The sequence below is a fragment of the Athene cunicularia genome, unplaced genomic scaffold (assembly GCF_003259725.1).
Source record: "Athene cunicularia isolate RWA unplaced genomic scaffold, athCun1 BOjh376285_part1, whole genome shotgun sequence".
NCBI classification, from domain to species: domain Eukaryota; kingdom Metazoa; phylum Chordata; class Aves; order Strigiformes; family Strigidae; genus Athene; species Athene cunicularia.
In genome coordinates this window covers 110,417-129,870 of record NW_020799152.1, presented here as the reverse complement: position 1 = coordinate 129,870, position 19,454 = coordinate 110,417, and the positions used below count along the sequence as shown (strand labels likewise).

The following is a 19,454-nucleotide window of genomic DNA, read 5'->3' as shown; positions in this document are numbered from 1 at the left end:
AGAGCCCCACTTTGCGGCCGGTGTAGACCTTCACGTACCCATTCACCTCCTCGCCCTTCTGCACCACGATCTGGGGGTGAGAGGGGTGCGGGTGAGGCTGCCAGGGCCCCACCAAGCAGGGGGAAGGCGGCAACCCGCAGGGAGAGGGGGGTTGGCTGGGCAGAGCGGGTTTTGTCCCAGGGGCTGGGGGGCAGCGTGGCTGCAGGCTGTGACCACCTGAGTCCCACCTCACCTGATCCTTCTTGAGTGTGATCTGCCCAATCTCCCGGTTTCCCACAAAGGAGCGTGTCACCTTGTGCACCCGCTCGCCTGCCCGCACCCGGATGATGAAGTTTGGAGGGAAGTAGCCAATTTTTTCACCAATCTTCCCCTGAAAAAGGTCAGCGGATGGGTGCGAGGGGGGTGTTGGAGCCAATCCGTACGAACCCCAATTCCCCTGTGACAACCAGCCTGCAGGCTGTGGGTTGGCATGAGGGCACAGCAGGTGTAAGGGGCTTTGTCCACCCTTAGAGTGCAGTTTCGCTCCCAGCTGACCTCACCCTTAGCTTTAAGCTCCGCATCTCTCCCCTCTGCACACCAGCCTTACCCGCCACCACTCCTCATTGGAGTCATCGACCACCGTGATCTTCTCCCCTGGCCTGCGAAGGGAAGGAAGGGGTCAGCGTGAGGAGGGGGCAGGGACCCCCCACCATGGGAGACTCTGAGGTTGGCAGCGAAAATTGCTCTTCCCACAGCACCAGCTCCCAGTGCCCTGTGTCAGGTGAGGTCAAGGAACACGCACAGGAACAGACAGATCCTGTGCGTGAGCAGCTCAGCCTCAAGTCTGGGGTGCATGAAATCAGTGGAACCACATCAAGACAAACCAACAGCCTTGGAAATAAGGCTTGTGCCCAAAACCTGGGAGCTGGGAGAGCTGGCCCAGCGGGAGCCAGGGCCCCTGCTTGATGTGTAGCCCATTGGGGCTGGCAGAAAAGCCACAAAACCCAAACCACAGCCAGCACAGCTCTAATTTCTGCCCTCACTCATTCATTCACAGACTCCTCTAGGCCGCAGAGCTTCATTGTTGAGGTGAAGACTTCTCTCCCTCCCCACTGGACACCCCATGTCCTTCCCCTCATCACCCCTGGGCCCACTGTGTGACTGGGAACTTACGGGAAATCCAGGTCATCTTTCTCTAGGGCTTTGAAGCGATAAAGTGCCACGAAGTAATGGGACTGCAGATAGCCACCACGAATCCCTGGCTGTGGCTTCTTGTTCTGGGGGAGGAGGAAAGAGGGGTTTGGGGCCCCAGAGAGGCCCTGCGGAGCCCAGCAGGGAGATCCCTACACCCTCTGTCCACGCTGCTCCAAGCCCAGGGGCCTTTGGGGTGTAGGTGAGGATGACGGCTACCTTGTCATCTGTTGGGCTCTTCTCGGTCTTCTTGTCCCCTTCAGAGGTGCCTGGAAATGGGAGGAGTATGGTTACATCTCTCCTGGTCCTACCTCCTGACCTGGGAACCAGCCTCCTCCCAAGGATTTCCTGTGCCCAGGTCAACAAGGGGAAGCAGGGAGTACCCCAGGGTGGAGACCTAAAGACCCTCTTGCTGCAGGGTAAAACCTACCCCCTACCCCAATGGTCCTCCCAAATACAGTCTCCCTCCCTGCCTTGTGGCTGGAGCTTGGCCCCCCCAGTTCCTTGTCTCCCCTCCCAGTTCCTTGCCCCCCTCCCAGTTCCTTGCCACCCCGCTGCAGTTGCAGCACTCACCACCCTCAGTTTTGCCTCCTTCTGGCTTTGTGGCCTCCGGCTCCTCATCCATCATAGCAGCCAAAGGCTGCAAGACAAAGAGCTATCAGGGGGTGGGGGTGGCAATGGGGTGCAGGCTGTGGTGCCAGGACCCCTTGGGCATTTGGAGACACAGGCGGAGCCCACACTCACGTTTTTCTTGTCATCCTGCCCTTTCTTGCGCTCCTTGTTGGCCATGATGACGCCTGTCCGCAGGGTCTCGAACACAGGGTCGCTCCTGTTGGCTGCTGCTGGGGCACAGGGACAGTGAGAGTAGTTCAGCTACGGGACACGAGGAGATGGGGCAGTGGGGACGGTACTTACAGAGCAGCTCCTTGGTGCAGGCATATTGCTGGTCACTGTAGAGGGGTGAGCTGTACGCCCGGCGAAACCCTGGGGGCTGGAAGGAAAGAGGTCAGAGCATCAACCAGCACCCAGACCCGTAGGCCCTCCCGTGAGAGCTGAGCGGTGAAGCGGGGGGATGCTGGGCACCCGGAGGGTCAGCACCCAGCAAGGCGTGATGCTGGACCCACCCCTCGGCATCGGGAGCAGAGGTGGGCCCTGGCGCCTGGGTCATGCCCGCAGGGACCGAGCCGGCTGTTCCCTGCCACAGCACTTTGGTCTTCCCTGCGAGGGGCTGCCGCATGCCCAGGGCTGATGGGAACACTCACGATTTTGCCAAAGCAGCGCTGCATCTCCACATAGGACTGGCAGTGGTGGTGGATGTTGGTTTTGCAGTTCTTGCACCTCAGGCCAAATTTGTTGTTGACTAGCAGGGACAGGGGCAGAGGGGTGGAAAGGAGAGGCAATGTGACACTGCAGCTGTAGGGACGCCTGAGTGGGAGCCCTCACCAGTCTTGGCCCCCAGCCCTCACCCTGACCACGGCCCCCAACCCCAGCCCCCTCAGGACTCACGGACAATCATGCGCGCACAAACGTCACAAAACTTGGGCTTTTTGAAGTAATGATCTTTGAACTTGTGGGGTTTGTCATTGACGAGTTTCTGGGGCTCTGGAGGGGGCTCAGGTTCCTCCTCCTCTTCCTCCTCTTCCTCCTCCTCATAGATGTAGTAGATGGGTCCCCCTGAGGGGCTGACCAACTCCCCGTTGGGCTGCGGCTCTGGCACTGTCTCCTCCTTGGGCTTTCGCTGGAAAAGTTGCTTCAGCTTCCGTAGCTGCTGGGGCAGGAGAGGATGCATTGCACACTGCAGGCATGTGGGGTGAGGCAGGCAAGCTGGTGCCTAGCTTCCCGCCTCTTTGCTCTGATCTAGAGACCCCTTCTTCCCCAAGTGGGAGGAGACCCCAGGCATCCTGGGACAGAAAAGCTGTGAGGACAGGGACCTTTCTCCTGGCCCTGTGAGGTCCCCACAAAAGGACAAACTGGCTCCTGATCACCATGTGGATGTGGGCGCTCTGGGAAAGATTCAGGCTGGGAAATGTCCACCCACTGCCCTGCTAGATCAGGACCCCACCGGGCATCCCTGGCCCCACAAAGACTCCTGGGGCTTGGGCAGAGACGATGCTAAAAAGGTAGCTTCCCCCACCCACCCAAGCTGCCCGGTGGGCACCCACTTACCTGGCTCTTGGGTTTCCCACCTGAAGCAGGTGAAGCTGGTGGCTCTGGCACTTCCTTCTCTGTCATGCTATAAGGGGAAAAGAGAGACACCACATTGGCTGGGGCTGTTTGTACTGCAGGTGGGGGCAGGAACCACCAGATCTTGCTGGATGGGAAGCATCTCCCAAACCAGTGCCTCCCACTACCCCAGCAGCAGCATCTCCTGCCCCCCTGCCTGCGCCAGCAAGGGCCAGTCTCAGGGCCCTGGGGTACTGCTGGGCCCTGCTGCATGGGCTGGAGAGCAGCAGGCTCCCAGCCCAGCATGCACAGCACTGCTGCTTCCTCGGTGGACACAGTGCCAAGCGCTCTGGGCCAGACCCTGGGCTACCTGCACATGTCCATCTCTGTCTAGACATCTTCATCCCACAATTACACTGCTAACGGTGCCACTCGTGGCCCCCTAGGACAAGCATGCCTATGATGCTGTCTGACATCACTGCACAGCCCTGCTTGTGTCTCCACAGAAGCCCTGTGCTGCCACGGGGGCAGAATCTGCTCATGCATCCCCCAAAACATGCCTGATTCCACCTTTGACTGTCAACCATCCCCACAGTCCTTCCAGCCACACATCACTATTTTTCATGATGCCTAACAGAAGGCCCCCCCATGCTCCCGTGCAAACCAGCCAGGGTGACCATCAGGGAGATAGTGATGGGGACTGGGGAGTCCTGGAGAAAGGGGTGCTACAGAGACAAAGAGCCCCAGGGTCTTGCAGCCCCATGCGTGGAGCAGGGGCCTGCGGGGGTCAGTGGCCACAATGAGGGGGAGCCGCACACGGAAACACACTTACACTGTGTTTGGAGCTCTCGTCCTGCGATGAAAAACCCCACAAAGAGTGGCCGATGCTGGGACCCCGTTGCCTGCGGAGCCCCCAGCCCTCTGTGCTGGGTGCGCAGGGAGTGGGGCAGCTGCCCCAGTCCCGTAGAGAGCGGGAGTGACAGGCCAGAGGGGAACCGACAGCTGAGTGCTGGCGGAGGCTGACGCCGAGTAATTGGAGCCCGTGCGTGAGCCAGGAGGGGAACGGGGCGGAGAGGAGCCACTGGCTATTTGCGTTAGTGGGTTGCTGGGCGTGCCAGAGGCCCACCCACCCCCTGGCATGGGGCAGCAGCAGAGCAGGGCACACCAAGAGCTCCAGCCTTGATGTCTCATTTGCTCTTGCAGTTGAGGCCCCTGCAGCTGGGAGGGGAAAAGGGTGGCAGCAGTGGGGTCTCTCATGGGCAGCTCTCCTGGCTGCCCCATACCCTTTGGCAGAAAATCCTGATGGTCCACTCTCCACTGAGACAGAGCTGCCACGGAAGAGAGAGCTGGGACCCTGCTGCTGTCATGCTGCCCTGCAGTGGGTGCCAGTCCCTGGAGCTGGACAGGCACCCCAGTGCCAGTCCCTGCACCTATGTCCCTGCCAGGCTGTGGGTGGCAGTGGGGTAGCAGTTTGCACCAAGCCTGGGGTTGGAGCCCACCCCTTCCACGCAGCTCTCACCTCTCCGCTTGCACCTGCTCTTGGAAGTAACATCCAGATGCTGCCAAGAGGCTCCAGCTGCTGTGTGCAATGCCACGGTGAGGGTGGTGCCAGCCCAACTCTGGCACCCGCAGGGCAGGAGGACACAGGGATACCTGCACCTGTCAGCTCAAGGGCTGCTCCCCTCTCACCAGGAGTATGCTGCTACCTGGCAGTGGATACAGCTGGGAACACCCCACACCCCCATTCTTGCATCGGGCCAGCAGCTGGAAAAAGAGGTTATGAATATCTGACGGGGGGGCCAGCACCAGGTCAAAGTGCTCAGTGCTCCTCTCTTAGTCTCAGCTCCCAGTCTTGGCAAGCCATGGGCTCACAGCCCTTGTATGTGCCAAGCGTGGGGCAGGACTCAGGCAGGAATGCATCCTCCTGTGAGTGCCCCTTCTGCTCCTTGGCTGTCATCTCACTGTGAAGAGGCAGCAGAGACAGCCCCTAGCACTGGTACTGGCAGAGAATGGGAAAGCAGCGTTAAAAGTGATGGACAAGTTTTTTTTTTTTATATTTAAAAACAACCCCCCAAATAAAATAAAACCAAAAATACCCCCCAAATAATAATCAGATTAAATAAAATGTGCAGTGAACATACCAATCAACACCTGTATGTGCAGTTCAACACAGTGCTTAACAAAACAATATACACAGGGTAAGGTGGGCGGGCACGGGCATCACTCCAAAAATAATAATAATAATAATAATAAAAAAAAATCAATTTCTTGTCTCTTAATTATGTCCATATAAATATATCCAGGAAGGAAGGCGAGAGGAAGGGAGGGCAGAAAGGAAAAGAGAAGGCAGAGGGAAGTGCCCGCAGTCCAGTGTGCTCTGTGCCCATGCGTGAGCCCTACTGTGAGCTGGCACGCTCCAGCACCCGCAAGTCATAGTTCTTTTTGGCCACACGCAGCTTGAAGCGGCTGAGGGAGTTGTTGAGGCGGAGGGAGGCATTCTGGGCAGCCAGTGGGCTGGGGAACACGGCCACGATGGTGTATAAGGCAGCGAGGTCACTGTGCCTGCCGTTCTCTGGAGTCCCGTTGTCCCCACCGCCTCCATCTCCGCGGCGCCCCTGAGTCTCTTTCAGCCACTGGATTTTGGCACCAGCCATGGCGAGCTGGGTGAAGAGCTTGTCAGCCTCTGTCCGCGTGATGCCCTCGGGCAGGTCCGTCACCTCCAGCACCCGGCCCAGCACTGCAGTGGAAAAGACAGCACTTGTCAGCAGCAGCAGGTTCCTGCATGGCAACAGCCCAATGAGAGCTGACGCGTGGGCTCCTCAGCAGCTCTGGGGTCGGAGCAGTCACCTCTGCTCATGGAAGCAGCGCTTTGCTGAACTTCCCCCACATTAGGAATGTATTTTTTTAAGCCAGTCACTTCTTCCCCTTCAAAACTGCCCCTACCATTCTGCTCCCTAGAGTGCCACACCCTGGCCCTTTCTGATGCCCACATCCTGGTCCCCATGTGGCCTGTGCCAAGAGGACACCGGCATTTCCCATTTGCTCCAGCAACACCAAGTCCTCCCTGCTTCCTTTGGCTGGGCTTGGCTTTTCAGTTAGGGCTTTCCCAGGTGCTCTGCCCATCTTCCTATCCTGATCCTCGGGTACCAGGACTGGGAGCTAACCCAGTTCTCCTGCCCTCTGTCCCTGGAAAGGAGAAAGACATTGACATGTGCGGAACCTGAATGTGATGCTGCCTTGTGTGCTTCACCTGAGGGGAGGATCCCCTTGTGTGCCCAGCCCAGTGTCACCTCTTTGCCTCTGCTCTGTGGTACCCAAACACTTCTGCTGGTCCTGGCTCCAGCCCTGGCTTTTGGGCTTAGTGGAGGGGCTGGCTGAAAGGATTCTTTGCTAATATTAACGTGGCATGTAATGAACATGCCAGCTGCAGGGATGGGGGCAGCTCTCCAGCATGCAGCTCTTAAAGGGCCCCCTGCAACCAGCTGCTGTTGGTGGGGGTGACATGGAGCCGACAAGGGGGACAAGTCTGAAGCCTCAGAGAGTCAGTGAAGACTGCCTTCCTTCCAGGATGTCTGGCTCATGACCAACTAGCAAGTCTTGTAATTGCATGTGCCTCTCTTTCCCTGCCGATGACCAAGTGGAGACCTCCCAGGGTGAGGAATAGGGAGTCCCTTCCCCTTTGGAGAGAAATGATCCACTGGGGATTTCAGCCCTCACAGCTACCCCTGGAAGATCTCAAAGCCCTCTACGAAGACACGGGCTCTGTGGCTCCTAGTCCCACTGGGAAATGGAAACATGAAGGGTCGCTTGGGGAGGCAATGGTGGGAACAAGACCTCAGGCATCCGGACACTCACTTTCTGCTGACAAAAAGGAATAAAATCCTAGGAGTTCTGCCTGTTCCACCCACTCCATCATTTCAACCCTCACAGGAGCAGGAATAGGGCCCAGGTGTCCTGGTGCTCATCACTGACTGTCCAGTTTCTCCCTGCTCTTCCTCAAAAGCTTTGCTCAGTGCAGGCAGTGTTTACTGAGTTTGTGAGCAACCCCTGTCCTCCCCGGTCCTGACGGGCACAGCTGCCTGGGACTGGCTCTGCTGCATCTCCCAGCCCTAGCCAGGCCTCACGTGGGCTGCGGGGGGTGCGTGTCTGTGTGCGTAGGGGAGTCAGTGGCAGGCAGCAACTGCTTTCCACAACCACCTCCAGCAGTGGGTTCTGTGGGGTACTGGTGTGGGCAGAGGTGGCGTTTGAAGCCTTGGCCACTGCCAGCTATGCCCATGCAGTGGGGACCAGTCAAAGGACACAGGACACTTGCCTACATCACTTGTCCCAAGGTCAGTGGATGCTGACTTGAGGGCCTGTCTCTTGCTCCGGTTTCCGTGTTTCATTCCAGTCTGCCCCTTAAAGAATAAAAACAGTAGTGTGTCACCGGAGGAGACGCTGTGCCCACAGAGCATCCCTGGAGGAGGGAGCAAGACCAGACTGGACTAGGCCATGGTTGTGAAAGGGAATGAAGACACCTGGCTGAACCTTGCACCCCCTGGCACCTTTGAGGTGACATCACGCTTGGGTAAGTTAGATGAGATCAAGGCACAGCCATGGTTCCAGACACTCAAAGGACTTGGGGCTGACACAGCTTCTAGACAAAGCTGGGAGCAGGATATTTTAGCCCAGTGCCAGGCTCTAGGGAAATCCATTTACAATGGCAGCTCAGCCGGATGGATGGCAAGAGCATGGGGCAGGCAGTCTGCCACCTCATCAAGGGGTGTCCAAGCACAGGGCCTGGTGTGAGACTCACTTCCTAACTGCCCAGAGGAGGGTTGTCCAGGGGGATTGGAGGGGGCGGTCTTGCTCTGCTCCCAGGACAGTGAAAGGGTGGGTGGGGGTTTGGCCCAATTTTACCTGGTGTGCACTGTAGTTGGGCTGGTTGTGGAGCAGCGGTGGGGGACAGATAGACAGGTTATACTGCAGTGGCTGGCCCAGCAACGAGTAGCGCCCATCACCTGCAAAAAAGGAAAAAAAATGTTTTAGGGGTCTGAAGAAATCACAGGGAAGACCTAGCCCTGTGCGGTCTCCACTCCTTCCCCTTACCTTGTGCTGGGCCCATGGGCCGGGGAAACTGTGTGAGGACAGGGAGGGGGCTCAGCCCTGTGCAGACACTGTTGAGGTTGGTGACAGGAGACGGCGTCGGGGATTGGGTGGGGGATGTGATGGGACTGTTCAGCTGGGTGCTTGCCTGGGGGAGGGAGAGCATTAGACAGCCCCAGCACTTGTGACCAGTCCCACACCTGCCTCACCACCAAGGGATGACCCCACCCCCATCTCCCAGCCCATCCAGACAGCATGGATGCTGGGGTTCTCTCTCCCGCCAGGCTGCTCCCAAAAGATGAGCTGCCTTCTTCCCAGCTCTCCCAATACCTGAGCACTGGTGTCTGGGTTGTACAGGTCTCCTGGCTTCTGCCCCCGCTGGTCCAGGCTGTAGTACTTACAGTGGCTCCACTGCACCACAGGGGGATTCTGGGGGGCCTGGGGGCCATTGGGTACATTCAGCTGCATCACAACCACGCCAGGGCCTGATGGAGACACCCCTGGGGAGAGACAACAGCAGCAATATTGCCCAGGTTCTGTGCACTTCTGCTACTTGCTGTGGGATAAGAGGCAGCCTGCCCGTCTGTGCACCTCTGCACTCTTCCCTGCAACGCCTGCTCTGTGCTCTCTCCTCCGCCACTCCTGCCTGCCCAGGTAGGTGGAAAAAAGGCCCCACCAAGACCTGGTCGGGATCCCTCTCTGATATCACAGCTTACATCAGAGTGATGACTTTTAATCCAGGAGAAACGCAAGCAGAGGGGACACGTTGAAGGCAACTTGGGTGACCTCTCTGAGCATCACAGAAAAACTTCAGGCAGAGGATCTAATCGCACAGCTGGGCACACAGCTCAAGTATCCTGGTTCCAGCTCTTGCCCCGATTCACCAGGCCCCAGCTCATTTCCCTGCAGCTGGGACAGGATGCAGGAATCCTGATGCTCCTCTCGTCCCATGAGCTGCCCTGGTGACACTAAGCCGCGTTGCCAGCAGAGGGAGGCCGCAGCCCACAGCAGCTCCTGCCACCCGCTCCCACCCTGCCCACCGTGGCAAGGAGATGCAGCCTGGAGCAAAGCTGCTGTGCCATGTCCTGATAACACCCAGCGGGCCGCGGGATGGGTAAGACTAACAAACCCACTGCACAGAAGCTTCCTGACTTGGGTCTTAATTGGCAGCTCTGTTCGCTGCAGGCCCTACAAAACCTGATCCAATCTGTGCAGAATCAGTTCCAACCTTGACTGCTGGCCCCTCATACCTGAATACTGCTGCTGCATCTGTGGCGGGCTGCAGGGTGACGGGGACTGTGGCATCTGATACTGTTCAGAGCCAGGCGGATGAAGGAACCCCACCGATGGGCTGTGAAATAGAGAGTGCTCTGGTGAGGTGTTGGGGATGGGGATAAACAGCCTTCCCACCCGTGCAGGCAACCACCAGCTTCCTCGGTACTTGAGCTGCCTCTGGAGGGGCACGGGAAGCGCTGTGTGCTGCAGGACAGCTGTGTCCAAGGAAGCGCTGACTGGGAGCTAGGACTAGGCAAGCTCAAAAGATGGGCAGCATCTGTGGTGCCCTGCCACCTCCTCTAGCTGCAGCAGCAGGATGCTGTGTCCTTGCAGCAGGGCAGTAGGACCCCTCCTCCCCATGGGAGGCCCGAGAGACAGCAGCTTTACCTGGTGCCGTTCTGCTGGGCAGTGGGGATGACGCTGTAGTAGATGGGCACCCCTCCAGCCTGCAGTCCCCCCTGAACAGACTGGCTGGCTGGTACAAGCACTGGCTGCTGGAAGGGCTGCTGGACCACACTCTGGGACTCATTGGCCACGGGAACCTGAACAGGGAGGAAGGAAGGAGCCCTGTGGAATGCCAGGTAACAAAGACCAGGAGCAGGCATAACTGGCCCCAAAGAGACAACAGCAAGATCCACACAAGGTAAAAATGCCAGATGGTTGTCTGCGGCAGCCCAGAGCAATCTTGTGCAGGCAAGGGCAGATTCTCCTGGCTCTTCTGTGAGCCACACTCAGTTCTCCTTCTCAAGGCATGTCCCACACAGATTCAAATGTGGACAAGCCCTCCCCAAGCTGTCAAGCATGCACCATCTTCTCAAGGCGAGTAAGTTTCCACCTTTGGCTCCATCACTCAGGCACAGGAATGGGGAACTTCCTGCAAGGCCTTCACGGCTGAGGCCCCCTCCCCTGCAGCCCCTCATCAGAGAGCAACCGATGCCTACCTGGTACGAAGGCAGTGGAGTGTACTGGACCATCAGGCCTTGCATCTGACTCCCCATACTGCTCCTCTGGCTGCCGAGAAGACCAGGGGGCTGTGCCTGCTGCACTCCCATCATACTCTGCATCTGGCCCCCCATGCTGTTCCTCTGGCTGTTGAGGAGCCCGGGGGGCTGTGCCTGCTGCACTCCCATTACACCTTGGTATGTTTGCTGCTGGTTGGACATCATTGGCTGTAAACCTGTCGAAACAGGGTTTAAATGGAGCAGCTTCCCAGCTGGCCACAGGAGACAGCCTGAGACTTGGCATATGAAGGCTCAGATCCTGCTTTGCCCCCATCTCTTTCTAAAGAGTTGGAAAAGGCCTTCCCTTATGGCAGATGTAAAAAGACTTGAAGGAAGCTCCTGGCTTTAAACCCACCTTGCAGCACCTCAGTGCATGCTACATGCTGTGCAGGAGGGAAAAGACTAAAACAGCTTTTGCAGCCAGGCCAATTTTCAACTTTCCTTTGCACAGTCAAGAGGCACTCTACAGTCAGCATGTCCAGCAAAGAGTGGGAGACAGGGAAGAGCAGCCTGGCCCCAGACAGTGAATGGAATATCTTTAAGAGACAACAAGAGCAGCAGGAAAGGGAAAGATGCCCCCTCCCCACTTCTACACCCCCTTACCAGGCTGCTGAGACTGCTGAGGGAGTTGCTGAGTGCGCTGGGAGCTGTAGGCCACTGTGTGACTGAGAGATCGGTATTGCTGGCTGGAGTTTGGGTACTGCCCAGGAGGGTAGTAAGAAACCTGAATCTATCAGAAACAAGAAAACACAGTGATGAGAACACAAGACAGAGTGGGACCAAGAAAGCTGGTCCCCCAGGACCAGTTTTCTTTCTCACCTGGCCTGGCTTTTGCTGAAGGAAACCAACACCTGGTTGGTTTTATTTGGCTCTGGCCAGATGAAATAGCTCCTCAGGGAACCGCAGCCCCTTCCCACTCCTCCCAGCCTCCACATCCAAGCCTTTCCCAGCACAGTAGTGCAAGAACACAGTAGGCACAACTCTCATCACAGCTCGAGGGAACAATCTCGGAGGTCATAATGCCCTCCAGGTCCCCAAAGAGAGCTTAGAGCCATCAGCCCTGAAGCTGGTCACTGTATCTTCCCCAACACTACGAGCCAGGAATGGCCAGAGGGGTCCCGAGATAAGGGCATTTGCTAGCTCAGAGGGCCAAGGGGGCAGAGATGATCCTGCACTTAGCAAGGCTGTGTGCCAACCCAGAGCCTGGACCCTTGTATTTTGGTCTGTCACAAATGAGCAGCAGAAAAAGAGAGGACCCACTGTCAAGGAACTGTTCTCTGGAGTGCTCCCCAGCAGCCCCTCGCCTGACAGCTCTGGGCCGAGGGGCACAACCCCTCCAAGGCTCGCGCATGTCCTTACTTGCTGGGGAGGCTGAATGTAGCCCTGGGGCTGCAGCACCTGCTGTGGGGGGGCTGTGTGCCCTGAGGCGGAGTAGTTGGAGGTGGGGATAGGCTGCCCAGGGGTTGCCATGATGAATCCTGTCTGCTGAGGATGCTGGGAGATGAGGGATGACTGGAACATCGCTGAGGAAGGATCCGGTGCTTCCGTAGAGCCCTGTCGGCTGAGGCTGATCTGCCCAAAGGGGTTGCTGAGTTCGTCGGCCTATGTAAGTGGGGAGGATGGAGGCGGACAGCATGTAGGACATAGCTCTGCTGAGTGGATTGCAGACCCCCTCTCCCTACTCTGTGGAGGAGCTCGCCCAAGAAGGGTCCCCAGAAATGAGCCACAGATCAAAAGCATTCTGCAGGACAGGGGGTAGGGTCATGCGAGCTGCTGGGGGGGCCCAAATGCTCAGCGGACACAGGTGATGTGTGGGGCCCCACAAAGGCAGGGGTGTCCCACGGGGTGTATTGTTCCCAAAAGACCTGGTGGAGACAACATGGGGGCTGGCTGAGACCACAGGGCAGCCACGGCCCCCGGACCCCAGTGCTGGGCACAAGCATTGCTATCTGGCGGAGCTCTGGGCTTGGCACTCGCTCCTCCCCAGGCTCTTCCCAAGATCAGCCACTCCAGCAGTGCCTGGCCCTGGTGGGTCCCTGAGTCTCAGGCATCCCACTGCCTTGGCCCCACTGCAGCGCAGAGCCTCTATGAATCCCAAACCCACTGGGTGCAGCGTCCACAACATACATGATCAGCAAAAGCTCATACAACACAAACACACTACATGAGTACAACAGAGACAGTGCAGAAGAGGAAATGGGGTTTATACCAAGTTGTACTGCTGGGGTGGAGAGACTGGCAAGAGGACTTGGGGGCAGGAGCTTGGAGAATACTGAACAGGCTGCAGCGCTGGGACCGGCTAAGACCAGCAGAGAAGGGAGCGGAGGAGAGAGATTCAGGTGGGAAAAGGAGTGGGGGGAGGAAGGGTAGGAGGAAGGAGAGAAAGAAGGAACAACAAGGTTAGTCAACTGAGCCAACTGCAAACACACAGAGCAGGGCATTGCAGAGGATTGGAAAGCACAGAGACCAGAATGGGGGAGCATTCATCTCTCTGTGAAGACACACAGCCTGGCCAGTTGCTTTGTGGAAGCTGGGGAGGCTGACCATGTCCGCAAAGCAGCTCTTGCCTGGCACGAACAGTGACACGAGTTCACAAAGGCCAGCTACGGCCAACAGCAGCAGAAGAGCCACTTCCCCCCAGCACAACCTCTGTATCTCTCCCCCTCCCCTGCCCACTTGTGCGTGGCACTGACTCCCAGCTCTCTCTGCAGGGCTTCTTGGCCTTTCCTGCTGGTAATGTCCTTCCTTCACCCTCGCCTTCTGTAGGGGCCCCTCTCACTTTGTCACTGGGAGGACCTGCTGATGCCTGTTTAAGACAACATCTAACTCGAGCACCACATACTGTGCTTTGGGCACTGAACCTGTAATGGTCAGCACTGGATTGTTTTTTTCATTATTTGGTTTGACCTTTAGTCAGAAGGTGCACGCACATGGGAGACAGCGCATTTTCAGACCTTTCACCAACAGTCAAACACATGAAAAAAGGTTTTCCAGGACAAACAAGGACCTAGATCTGTTGGAGACAGTCCAGAGGAGGCCACAAAGATGCTCAAGGGACTGGAGCACCCCCCTGTGAGGACAGGCTGAGAGAGTTGGGGGGTTCAGCTGGAGAAGAGAAGTTCTGGGGAGACCTTAGAGCAGCCTCCCAGGGCTGAAAGGGGCTGCAGGAAAGGGGGGAGGGACTCATCATCAGGGGGAGGGATAGGACGAGGGGTGATGGTTTTAAACTGATAAAGGGTAGATTTAGATTAGACATAAGGAAGAAATTCTTTAATATGAGGGTGGTGAGGCCCTGGCACAGGCCGCCCAGAGAAGCTGTGGCTGTCCCCTCCCTGGAAGGGTTCAAGGCCAGATTGGGCTTTGGGCAATCTGGGCTAGTGGAAGGTGTCCTGGCCCGTGGCATGGTGGTGGGACTGGACAATCTTTAAGGTCCACTCCAACCCAAACCATTCTGTGATTCTGTGATCTAAACCATTAGAACTGCCAAACAGTACAAGATACAAAATAAAACCTCAACAAGACAGAGCGATCCTGTACAAGCCCAGAAGTCTGCTGTGTGTTCAAACCTCCCACTCTGGGCACTGTACTCTGTCCCATGCCATGCTACAGCTACAGACATACTCCTGCTGGTCTTAGTGCTGGACCCAGGCTAACTCAGGGAGACACCTCATTTGTAGAACTGAGATGTTTCTCCTGAGTCTCAGAATCCTCTGCAAACAGAGCCACAACCCTAGACGCAGTCCGGGACGCAGGAACTACAAGTTCCCCCCACCCTCATACAGACAGCAAGGAGCTGTTCACCTTATCTGCAGCAAAAGCTCTTTAAGGAGGCTTGTTTCCTCCTCCCTTCCCAGCCCACTGAAAACACTCAGAATCACAGAACAGCCCAGGTTGGAAAGGACCTCAGGAGATCATCTGGTCCAACCTTTCATGGGAAAGGGAACCTAGATAAGATTATCTAGCACCCTCCCTGTCCAATTGCATCTTGAAAACCTCCAGGTAACTTCTAGTTCTTTGCTGTAGGAGACATCGTAAATATGAGATGATGCACCAGAAAGGATCCCTATAAAACTCATAGGCAGGCTGAGGTCAGCTCTGACCTGCTGCTCTGAATAAGGCAGGACAGGAAGGGACTGAGGGTCCTCCCCACGCACACCATCCAGCTCTGCACCTGCTGAATACGAGGCAGCTTTGCTCTCCAAACGTGCTCACCAGAGCGGGCTCCCAGCCCTGCAGTGGTACAGGGGCAGCTCTTGTGCTGTGCTTTTTTACAATGTCCAGAGCAGAATAAAGTATGTAGGAATGACAGCCCTAAGTGCTTTCCAGAGGGCTCCATCCTCAGAAATAGCCCTGCAGGCTGTGGAACATCACTCGGGTTTAACTCGGGGAGAGTCTGGAGAATACACCCCGGCACAGTTCCAGGCCTGTCTCCCCAGGACATCTGGTGACCAGCCATGGGATTTCAGTATTGGGAAGCTCAAACCCAACTACCACTGTGACAGTCCCTCACCAGGAGGGCAACTTGTTCCGGAACATAACTCTGACAATCAGCAAGGGCTACAGACCCCTCGCCAGGAGGGCTGCTGGCCCAAGCAGATACAGAAGAGGCTGGCCAGCTGAGACATCACACAGCATCGTATTCAGGCACAGCAAGGCCCTGGACCTTCTCCTGCTCTCTGCCAATAGCACAGAGGGACTGTCACTCCCAAACAGGCAGCAAGTGTGAGGACAGCCAAAACCACTGGGCAAGTGTGAGGCCAGAGCACCCTCGATGTATGCTGGCTCTGCTTCTACCCCCACCTGTGTGCCCAAGGAGCTTATGGAGCCCTGGATGCTGAGCAGCAACTCACCTGGGATATCATGTGGTTACTCAGGGCTGGCTGCTGCTGGGCTGCTGGCGGGAGTCCTTGGGGCTGCGGTGGGGGCTGTTGGGGTGGCTGCGCTTGAGGCTGCTGGGCTGTGCAGGGTAGGAGGCCACGGCTGGGCTGTGAAGAAGGGGACTGGCTGCATGCTTCAGGGGCACCTAGTACCAAACCTTGAACAGAGAAAGGCATGGCAGGGTTGGTACCTGGGAGAGAAAAGCATCGATTCATTGACGGGGAAGGCAGGGGATGGATCCTGTCACTGCTTCCTGTACTGCATCCAGCTTGCATTCTCTGCTGTCCATGTGGGAGCTTCCATGGGGGACAGGGTGAGCAGCTGCAGGCTAAGACACTAGTTTGCTTCAGAGCAAAGCAAGGTGTTGACACCCCCAGGACTCCAAGTGACTGTACCTCTCTCCTCTCCATGTCCACATACACACATTGACCCTCCACAGCTGGTCACAGCATCTTCTTCTCCCCCTACCCCACGAATGCCCTGCTCCACACAGGGAAGACCAGGATGCAATTCCTGTTGCAGACTATAGCCATGGATTGTACAGCTGTTATTCCCAAGAGCATGTTCTCTTCCCTGACCCCAACCTAGCACCCTCACTCCACACAGACAGCCTACACAGCAGGCTCCATCTACAGTTCTCAGGCAGTTGCTGTCAATATTACTCAGAGCTGCAGGAAATTAAAAGGCCAGTGCCAGGCCCATATGATGAATCTATCTGGCCTCTGCCCACAGGACAATGTATGTTTGGTGCAGGTGCTGGCAGGATTGGCACAGGGTAGTGAAAACCATCTCTGTTGCAACTGATTCTTTGGAGGGACACGCTCTCTATCTTGCCTGGAAAGCATCAGGCACGTGTCAGGGCCTTCTATAAAAGGCATGGACCTTCTGCTGGGAAGAGGAATCTGGCTGTTAACAGCAGCACCTGCCTGGTGGAGGGCTCTCCACCCCAGCATGAGGCAGAGATTCCTAAAAGAGGGAGCTGCTGGATATACTCATGTCAGCTCAGCACCATAAACCAGTCCCTGGAAAGAAGCTGGAGAGCTGTTCCCAGTCACAGTTCTGCAGCTAGGCATGGCCCCCACCTGGACACTAAGGCATGGTCATGATCTGCTAGATTGCTTGTCCAGAACAGAGATGGGAGTGAGGCAATCCTATTTTATAGCCACACAGACCCAGCACATGCACATCTTTTGAGTGCAAGGCTAAGGGATGGCAGGCTGAAAGCAATTTCTTCCCATGGCAGGAAAAATTGTTAGGAAGGAGTGTGATACATGCTGCAGGGCACCCACCTGGGAAGTGCCCTCCTCAGTATTCAGTCTTATTTCCAGAAATAAAAGGGCTGTGAGACTATTGCTTGCTGCTCAGTAGCTTCTATTTAACTAATTCTGCCTCTGATCTACTGTATTTCAACAGCTAATCTTCAGGCATTCTGCTAAGGAGGTCTGTATCAACAGCCACATGGTGCAAAGAAGGAAATATTTTGCTGAGAGTTGCCCAGAGCCTAAATGCTGAGATGGGAAAAGAGCCCCAGAGACCTAAACACTTCCTCATACATGAGGATATGGAAGGTGTTGGTTTATTCTGCCCACCTGCCCCCTCCAAGTGAAAATTCCTTTGCTCCCTGCCCACCCCCCTCAACATTTCTAATCACTCCCCATTATGTAAAGCCTGGAGAACAAGTGGCTTCTGTTCCCAGGGGAGACCTGGGGGAAAAATACAGAAAGAGCAACAAAGCAGATCCTCTCTTGCTCTGCTTTGCACACAGCTGGGACAGATCTTCAGATAACTGCTCCCATCAGTTGATGAATCAGTCCTGGAGGTGGTTGCAATAATCAGAATAAGTGCAGCCCTGAGCACAAGGGAAACAGGGTCCCAAGAGATGATGTAGGCACCTTCAAACTGCAAGATAAATGTGTGGTTTTCAAAGCCAGCCTGGATGCTAGACCAGCAGCCTGGCTGACTTTTAGATCCATCCTTTTTTATTTGAAAGGATTCTTGTGGAGCAGTCTAATCACCCACAAGCACCAATCTGTCTGCCCTCCCCAGCAAAATGACAGCTCTCAAGTATTTGGGGACCTGCTGCCTACCAATAAGAATGGAGGAAGCTAGACAGTGAGACAACACTGAATTTTGCTCATTGATATTTCACAGTAATTGTAACCAGCTACCATATGGCTCCTCAGTTATCACTGGACCATTAAAATAAGAGCAAAGACCTGTGCTGCCTCTTCCACAAATGCCTTTCACAAGCAGTCAGTTGAAAATAAAGGACGCTGCTCCCCACTAATAGAAGGGCTGGTGCCCTGCCAAGTGCAGCACACATCCTCTCAGGAAGCTGTTGTCAGTAACAGATCACCAGTGATACCCCATAGTAACATTTGCCATGCATGGGCTAACCTTCGTGCTACCTAGATGAAGAAGGAAGAACTGACCTGAAGCAAGCAAAGAGACTTGTGATCCTAATTCCCTTTGGTGCTCCTGAAACCTTCAGCTGTATTCAAGAGCTCTGAAGAGCTGCAGGCCTAGCTGCCTGCTGCTATGTTTGCTCTCAGGAGTATAGTGAATCATTTTGAGAGAACATCGTAGGCAGATACAAATTAACACAGCCTTTGTCTTATAAGACAGACTGTGTGTCTGATGAGATAGACTAATTGGTGACACTCTTCCTGGACCTCCTTTGTTGGAAAGCAAGGAAAAGTGCCAGATGGTTCACCCTGACTAAGTCTCCTTAGGGCTGTGAGGGATTCTGGGGAGCAGAAAGGAATGGCAACATAACTTGCAGCACAGCAGGGGAAAGAAAACAACAGAAAACTAGTAGCTTGAGTTCCAGGGTATGGCATTAAACAATGTCCTTTGTCCTAGACAACTCTGCTAAAGAGAAGGAAGATCCGATAGTGAGTACTGAAAAAGCAGAAGATGAACCACCTGGCGCATTCCTGCCCAGGCAATGAACACGTTCAGGTGACACCAGCCACGTCCCATTCCAAGCAGCCTCTGAGCAGAGCACCAGGAGGCCCCACTCCCCAGCCTGAAGGCTATGTCTGCTGGGTGCCCTCTGGCAGAAGGTGTGGAGGGGAAACAGTACAGTACCTGCCCGGGACGTTCTGCTGGCAGTGCTGCCCTTGCTGCTCCCGATGCTGTCCCCCCGCGTCAGGATGGAGATGCCGCTGAAGCTGCTGGCTTTGGTAACAGGCGGTCGCAGGTTGCGGATGGAGCCATCTGAGTCAGTGCTGCTCCACGGCCGAGGCTCCAGCGACTTTATCTCACTCTCTGTGCTGCTCTGGCGGCTGCCTGAGGCCCGGTTCAAACTGTCCCGGTTGCCCCTGCAGAGACCAGAGGAGTTAGACCGCACCTCCAGCGGAAAGGGGCAGCAGCAGGACCTGCCACACCAGGGTGGTGAGCCCAGTTGGCAGCCGTCTCTGTGACACAGCATGTTGGCACTTTGCACAGGGATCTGACAGCAAACAAACACCCTGAGTCACAGCTTTCTTGGGCATGCACTGTGAAGACCCAGACACTGCTGATCTTCCTTGGTGTGTGTTGAGAGCTGGCTCCTGGCCCTTTTCCCATGCCAGATCCCAGCCTGTAAGAGACACCAGCAGGGTCAGAGCATGATCCCTTGCTAAAGCCCTCCTTGTTTCAGAACAGGGAGCTTTTAACAGAGGCCTTGAGACAAGGCTGATCAAGATCGTGCAAGACCACTTTCCACACCAGCCCTGGTAAGGCTTTCTGCCAGCTGGAGCAGCTACATGCTGGGATATTGCTACGCTCAGATCTGTGCTCCCACTGATCACCCTCCCTTAGCCTCAGGTCAGGTCTGGCCACAGCAGGACTTTATGGAGCATCAGCAAAACACCCCAAGCCATGAGCCTGGTTTATCAG

At 55.9% G+C, this 19,454-nt stretch overlaps 2 protein-coding genes across 10 annotated transcripts in view; both read right to left on the bottom strand.

Moving 5' to 3' along the window:
• Window positions 1–4: 4 nt before the first annotated feature.
• Window positions 5–5,247, bottom strand: STAC3 (SH3 and cysteine rich domain 3; the record flags this gene model as incomplete). Its single annotated transcript, XM_026866935.1, has 12 exons — window positions 4,166–5,247; window positions 3,337–3,403; window positions 2,677–2,938; window positions 2,433–2,530; window positions 2,086–2,161; window positions 1,915–2,012; window positions 1,744–1,810; window positions 1,390–1,439; window positions 1,153–1,256; window positions 587–638; window positions 233–370; window positions 5–70 (listed from the first exon to the last, which is right to left on the bottom strand). Coding segments are annotated over exons 1-12 (1,527 nt in total), but the record flags the coding sequence as incomplete, so codon positions are not given.
• Window positions 5,248–5,401: 154 nt separating this feature from the next.
• R3HDM2 (R3H domain containing 2) overlaps window positions 5,402–19,454 on the bottom strand; it is a 60,597-nt gene continuing 46,544 nt past the window's right edge. For 4 of the 9 annotated variants that reach the window (XM_026866938.1, XM_026866941.1, XM_026866939.1 and 1 more), the window contains 13 exons: window positions 18,663–18,895; window positions 15,545–15,762; window positions 12,904–12,993; window positions 12,054–12,296; window positions 11,298–11,424; window positions 10,635–10,870; window positions 10,081–10,235; window positions 9,669–9,769; window positions 8,749–8,918; window positions 8,422–8,566; window positions 8,233–8,333; window positions 7,646–7,730; window positions 5,403–6,070 (listed from right to left, as the gene is read on the bottom strand). In XM_026866938.1, coding sequence (XP_026722739.1) covers window positions 5,730–6,070; window positions 7,646–7,730; window positions 8,233–8,333; window positions 8,422–8,566; window positions 8,749–8,918; window positions 9,669–9,769; window positions 10,081–10,235; window positions 10,635–10,870; window positions 11,298–11,424; window positions 12,054–12,296; window positions 12,904–12,993; window positions 15,545–15,762; window positions 18,663–18,895 — 2,245 coding nt within the window. In that variant the 3' untranslated portion in view covers window positions 5,403–5,729. Of the gene's footprint in view, window positions 6,071–7,645; window positions 7,731–8,232; window positions 8,334–8,421; window positions 8,567–8,748; window positions 8,919–9,668; window positions 9,770–10,080; window positions 10,236–10,634; window positions 10,871–11,297; window positions 11,425–12,053; window positions 12,297–12,903; window positions 12,994–15,544; window positions 15,763–18,662; window positions 18,896–19,454 lie in introns of all 9 variants that reach the window. The other 5 variants (XM_026866942.1, XM_026866936.1, XM_026866937.1 and 2 more) reach the window with 5 other exon arrangements.